The sequence below is a fragment of the Lactuca saligna genome, chromosome 1 (assembly GCF_052625555.1).
Source record: "Lactuca saligna cultivar CGN05327 chromosome 1, ASM5262555v1, whole genome shotgun sequence".
NCBI lineage: Eukaryota > Viridiplantae > Streptophyta > Magnoliopsida > Asterales > Asteraceae > Lactuca > Lactuca saligna.
The window spans coordinates 68,224,023-68,230,543 of NC_136417.1; the positions used below are offsets into that span (position 1 = coordinate 68,224,023).

Sequence of the window (6,521 nt, forward strand, 5' to 3'; positions counted from 1 at the left end):
GAATCAGCAATGATTGGGAGCATTGGTAAAGCAAAATTTGATTGGAAGATCAACTTCCCAAAGTTCCATGGACATTTACAATGGTAACATTGGAATTCTAGAAAAAATTTCTCTTCCCAACTGAAAGGGATTGGCCATAGTCAACTCGGTTGACCAAATGGTAAAGAGAAAGGCTAAGTTTGTGATAGTCCCGTGTACCGTTTCCAAAGAGTCCATATGTTTCTAAAGGAAGGGCATTGGTTGCGAATCTGCCAAATTTACCTAAAAGTTCATAAGGATAGTGAAGTCAAATGTTTGACTCTACTTCAGGTAAAGTCCATTGTCTAACTCTATTAAGTTTCTATTCTGAGATTCTTATTGCATGTTGTGACTGGGTCACATATTGATGTTTAAGAATCAAAGAAGAGTGAAGAAACTTAAAGGAAGTATATGTTGATTTTGATCGTGAAGATGGATTTCGATTGCATGGTTCCGTGATCAGAATTTTGAGTTGTTACTTAAGAGTTAGATATATTGCTTAGGAAAGGATAACAACAAGTTTTCCATGTGGATTGTAAGGATAAGTTTTCCGCAAAGTTTTAAAATAAAAGAAAATGGTTTTGATTTTATTTATTTTAAGTATCCTTACAATGGCATTTGTGAAAAAGGTTGTTGCTTATATGTTTCCATTGATAAGCAATATGGGTAAATGGATTTGATTCTTTCATTAGTGGTAGTATCATAATTTACCAAATAAGGAAAGATTCTCATCACCCAAGTTTCAGTTAGATAGAAACTTGGAATCATGCAAGTTGTATTGTGTGATGAAGGAGAATTTTCATCTTTGGTAAATTAAGACTAATTCCTTGTTCACATTCACATGTGAGTCAAGCAAAGGACTAACAGATTGGGTACACTGGGTTGTGTGCTGGTCAGGTCCACTACAAAGGTTGATAAGATTATTCATTATGATTTACTAAAGTTTAGTAAATATGGTTATGCTTACGAGTTTAAGTGTAATTCTGAAACATTGGAAAAGTTTCAATGTATGGCAGAATGAATAAGAAGAATCAAATAAGGCAGAAAGATAAAAGTTTCTCCAATCTGAAGAGATGGGAGAGTACGTGTGTATTTTGTTTTATGATTATCTTAGTGATTATGAAACCAGATCACAATTAATCCTCTAAGGACACCTTAGTTCATTTGTTTGGCTAAGGAGAGGAATCATGAGTTGTTGAAATGGTTAAATCAAAAGATAAATCATACATCAAATCTTAGAGTCATACTCCAAGATTGAGCCATTGAGTGACATAATATTTAGAAAGTTTATAACACTTATCAAATGTAGAGTAAGATGTGTCATACTCTTGTACATTTGAGGTTGGTTAGTTGGGATGTTTTGGATAAAACAAAGACCAACTAAGTCCAATTATGGGAAATGTTTAACTTGATAAGAATCCGCACTAGCTCTTGAATATTTGTATTGTCAAGGAATGGTTCTTGATAAAGATAAGTCTTATATGTCAAGAGGACAGTGGGAGTCTAAAAGATTCTGAAATAGTTTCAAGAACTAATCAAGAGTTTTGTTAATCACTAGCCCACGACTTGAGGTTTGTAACCGATCGTGTTGACATATTCTGTGCTCATCCCAGTTAAGGTTGGCTTTGCATTGGAGTTCTGAGAGTTCTCGACTGTTTGCATAACAATCTGGAAGCAATGGTAGGCCCTTGTGCTGTCGGGTGGCAAGAAATTAAGATTGCACAAGTTCAGTCCATATGAATTTGGAAGTGTCACTAACCTAGTCCTGTGATTATGGTTTTGACAAAATTCACATGGAAAAGAACACATACACCATAAAATCTAAGTTTCATGAGGTTTCTCTTTGATTCATGAAAATGATGGTAAGGAAACGCTTCCATTAAGAAGATTTTAAGTAGATAGCGGTTGTGATATTTGCATTCTCATATAGTTAGTGGAGCATGTGTGGTTAAACGGCACACTAACTAGTGAGAATTGCAAAAGGTCTAGACAAACATGTGAGCTATCTAAAGAAAGGTGTATAATTTTGATAAAGTCTTATCAAAGCAATCTAGTATCAGAAATATGAACTTTGGTAAGAAAGTCAATAAAGTATTGATTTCTACAAGTCCAACTGATTTCTGAGTACATGTCAAAGCTAGTGGGAGCATAAAGTGTTATGTTGGTAATCATTATGCTAGTGGGAGCATGGTGATTATGTTAAGTGTTGCAAGTTAGCAATACTAATTATAGAAAACAAAAGTTTCAATTTGCTTTGAAAAGTTGTTTTGCTATAATTAAGGGAGTGGATTTTATACTTCACTCCAATTCTACAAGCTTAGATTGATATTTTAATCTACTTTAGTCAAGAATATATATGAATGTTATGCTGGAATGGTTCAACATAAGGAAATTCTATATATGTTGCGATCTCAAAATTCGATTATGATTACGGCATACCTCTTCATAGTTCGAATTGTGAGAACATGGCAAATAATAATTTTATAGCATGAATCGTGTCCTATATGCTTCGGATATAGGATCGATTGAATATGCTATAATATTCATCCATTCTAAATTTTCCAAATGCCTAGGGCATTAAGATGGAAAAAGGAATAGAACTGGAATGACTAAAATGATTAAGCAAAATTGTCGAGGACAATCTGAGGTTTACCAAAGATTGGTTGCTCATTGACAATTAGAAGTATAGAGTAAGGACCATATTGACGTATTTTGAAAAGCGGTAACTCTTGTTCAGAAGTGATGGTCAAAATGGTAATATGGAATTGTCTCCATAGGTGGAAGTTATTCTTTAAATCTGTGTAAGATTAAGGAACTTAATGCTAAGAAGGAACAAGAAATCATGAAGATGGTATTCTTTAAAAATCCGGGAGAACAATTGGAGGAGGTGGAGGAAGTTATTCTTTAAAAATCCGGGAGCGGGAGCAGGGTCGGGGCAGAATTAAACCCCATTTATTTTTGGGACTGAGGTCGGGAGTCGGTATTTCCGTCCCGTACTCTCGCGGGGGTCCCGGTTGTACATTTATGTAAAAAATATATATTTAATATAAAATACATATACAAAATAGATTTTCTAATTTTTTGTTTAGGTTAGGTTTCACTTTCCCATTTCCAGTTAATGGATATTGAAGATGTAGTGAATTGATCATATATTTTTTAACATTTAAGTATTTTATATTTGTAATATTAAGTTTGTCTTATTTTATATTTGTAAGGTTGTTGGATTTGTAAATTTGTAATGTTGGATTGGTAATGTTGGGTTTTTAATTTTTTTAGTTTATAAAACATTAAGTTTTAAGCTTGTAAAGTTATTAAAAATAGTCTTTTTAGGCTAAAACAAAGTAGTTTTTTAGCAAAAAAAAAATCGAATTTTAAATCTATAAACCGGAGGAAAGGGGGCGGGACCGGGGGCAATGGAGGTAACCGGAAGCGGAATCAGGGCATAGTGGGATCCGGGACGGGGGCAACAACTGATTTCGGGGGTGAGGGCGGGAGCAATTTCCGCTCCCGTTTGGTTCCATTGACATCCCTAACCATACCACTCTTGCCAGCATCACAACACTATTTCTTCCACCACCCACTCATGCAACCACCATCACGACTATATCAATACAATTTATAACACCATACCACTCTTGCCACCACGACCAAAGCTACCAAATTAGATTTATCACACTCCAACTATGTTGTCACCTGTTACGATTGGGAATCAAAATTGTCTAACATTTTACCTAACTATAATATCACTTGTCAAAACAAGTAATCTACATGTTTCAAAGTCCCACATCATTAATTACCAACACATCAAACACGCAATCCAATAAAAGCAAGGCGCAACCAATACTACACTAAGCTTACCAACAACCCAAAGAAACATGAGAAACATAAAACAAGGAAAAACACAAACAATGAAAACTTAACACACATATATATTGGTTAAAGATATTACCAACAAAGCACACAAAACCTTCCCGATAATATTAATAACATCACAAATTATATATTTGTAATCCTCGTTGTCTACGAATGAAGGATCATCTCAACATAGATGACATGGAAAAATCCAATACTACAACCAAATATGTGAATTGGGCCAAACATGTGGACCAAATTTGTAATTTACTTATTGCCAAAGCCCAAACAAATGTCATCTAAGAAGGCCCAATCATATGAATCACAACACATTTCAAATTGAAAACCTTAAGCTTCAATCAAATTAAATAATATATAAAGCAAACTACAAAACATCCTAGGAGTATGAACAATCCACCTTATTAAAACAGGCCAAAAAAAAACATAAATCATCTCTTTCAACATTCTTATTTCCTCACACAACCAAACATAAAAACTATATATAGTCTACTATTATAGACTCACTTACATAATTAACATTAATCCACATCATTAACTTGCATAATTAAACACCACCATCTTTACTCTTTAGTACATCTTATCCTGCGCAGCTCGGTTCATTTTAGCACAATACTCGAACAAACTCCCATCAAAGCACCGCCTTACTGCCTCCTTCGACAGCATGCCTTCTTCATCCCTAGCAAGCGCATACAATATCGCCCATTCCAACTTCCCTGCAATCCTGTACAAAAGTTTCCAACTTTCATTTTTATATGAAGAAAAGGTAAATTAGGGTTTGTTTGTTTCTTTGAATCCAACTAGTACTAACCATCCGAACAAATCGAACGCTACTCGATTTCCTTCAGTCATGTTCCAAATCTCTCCGAGTGTCAGCTTGTCTGGTACTGTTTTTGCATACTTGCTGAACATGTTCTCGAAGTGGACTGGTAAGTATCTGATAATGGACACGAATTAGATTTCATCGTAAGAAGAAGAAGGTTCAAATTGATGGGAGATTATAAGAGTATGATGACGATTGACAGACCTTCCTTCAGTATCGTAAGTTCCTGAGTCGCTTCCGTGTTTGGATCTATGGATGTTGTGGATGTATACGGGGAAGAAAGGGGAAGGAATCCAGCTCTGGATTGTGGATCAATAATCAGTATATAGAATTAATTAGTTACGAAGAGAGGAAGATGAAGAACGTACAGGTTGTGTGGGATAGCTCAATCCGAAGTTGATAACAATGGCTGCTATGAAGGAGATAACGAAATTGAACCCTAATTGACGCATTCCTGAAATTGATTGTAAATTCAATATCTTAAGAGTAGGTAATTCATATAAATTTGAAGGATTACTGATAGCAATCTTCTTATCGACTCGTTTAAACATCCAATTGAAAGGTGATGTTCGTTCATCGGAGGAAAAAGGTATTTGAAGGTAACTCACCGGAGTACGTCTCCCACGGGTACACGATTCCGTCGTCGTTTTGATCGAAGAAAGCAACATGCTGTTGGAGAACAGTCATGTCGTTGTGCCTGTGCCCTAGCGTTCCGTTTGGATGCTCGACATCTGGAGCTACAAGTCCCCTAGCCAGATCTGATCATTACACCACAAAATTACAAAAGTGTTCGTAAAGATTAAATGAAATCTGGAAAAGCAATCAGAATCATGAAGTAACAACAAGTTGTTACTAATATTACGACAAATCTGGATGAAGTGATGAAGAACTTACAAGGTTTAGGAAGATGAGTTTCCAAGTCGGTTCGAACTCTCCTCTCATAAGTCAACGGTTCACACTCCGCCTCCGGTGTCAAAGCACTTCCGTCGGAGCCTCCGATCATCTTTGTCGCCATTTCTGTGTAGTCTGTTTGTTCTTGTTGTTTGAGTGTGTGTGGTTTGGATGTAGTGTGCATGAGAGAATGGAAATACGTCTGTCTTAAACTGGTTCACCGCTTTGAGGTGGAGCTGGAGACTGTGCTTACTCACTTTGCGTTCCGCCACGTGTCATACTTCTTTCCACGTGCCTTTTTCAATTTCCCTCCATTTTATTTCGTTTCGAACCGGATCCGGATCGCATGAAATATTCGACCCGTTGTGAAAACTAGAGGGCCATTCAAAGGAGAAGAGCCTAATAAATTGTCTGAATTGGATGAGGATTCGATCGTAAAATTGGACGGGTTTGATCGGATTTGACTTTTAGGTATTTTTGTGAATTTTTTATGTTCAAAATGATAATTTTAGAGGATCTCCATTAAGTAACCTTATAAATATTTTTTAGAGAAAATTATAAATCTACTATCTTTTTAATTATTTTATTAAAAAATAGCAGAAATCAGCCATTTTGCTAAAAATAGACATTGAAATCAGAGACCATGTTAACTTTCCATGTTTTTTTTGAAAGAGAACTTCTCTTAACAAGGTTTTCGACCCATCTTTCGCATAAATACTAATTTCACATTGCGAACAACTGAAGTCATTGCAGACGAACCTTCATGACCACAGAGTAGTGTCAGGATTTGAATATGAGTCAATATGTTATCCATCATTTTTGCACATAGCTTAGGCTCTACGGTTTCCTTTCATCTAAACTACTATTTCGTTTGTTCTTAATTCCTAGGTTTCCGAAAACGAAATTGTATATGCACATG

General features: G+C 35.6%; 1 protein-coding gene across 1 annotated transcript; it reads right to left on the reverse strand.

Moving 5' to 3' along the window:
* Positions 1–4,328: 4,328 nt before the first annotated feature.
* Positions 4,329–5,884, reverse strand: LOC144999183 (peroxygenase-like). The gene is made up of 6 exons (XM_078958694.1): positions 5,606–5,884; positions 5,320–5,469; positions 5,080–5,165; positions 4,916–5,010; positions 4,700–4,825; positions 4,329–4,612 (listed from the first exon to the last, which is right to left on the reverse strand). The coding sequence occupies exons 1-6, from the start codon at positions 5,784–5,786 to the stop codon at positions 4,459–4,461; spliced, it is 792 nt and encodes a 263-aa protein (XP_078814820.1). The 5' UTR covers positions 5,787–5,884; the 3' UTR covers positions 4,329–4,458.
* Positions 5,885–6,521: the final 637 nt, after the last annotated feature.

Bases quoted from the DNA above. Each gene is read 5' to 3' on its own strand.
- LOC144999183 (XM_078958694.1), bottom strand. From the start codon at position 5,786: ATGCACACTACATCCAAACCACACACACTCAAACAACAAGAACAAACA. The intron at 5,470-5,605 runs GTAAGTTCTTCA...TGTAATGATCAG, and splicing joins AACTCATCTTCCTAAACCTT to ATCTGGCTAGGGGACTTGTA. The intron at 4,826-4,915 runs GTCTGTCAATCG...GTCCATTATCAG, and splicing joins ACTTACGATACTGAAGGAAG to ATACTTACCAGTCCACTTCG.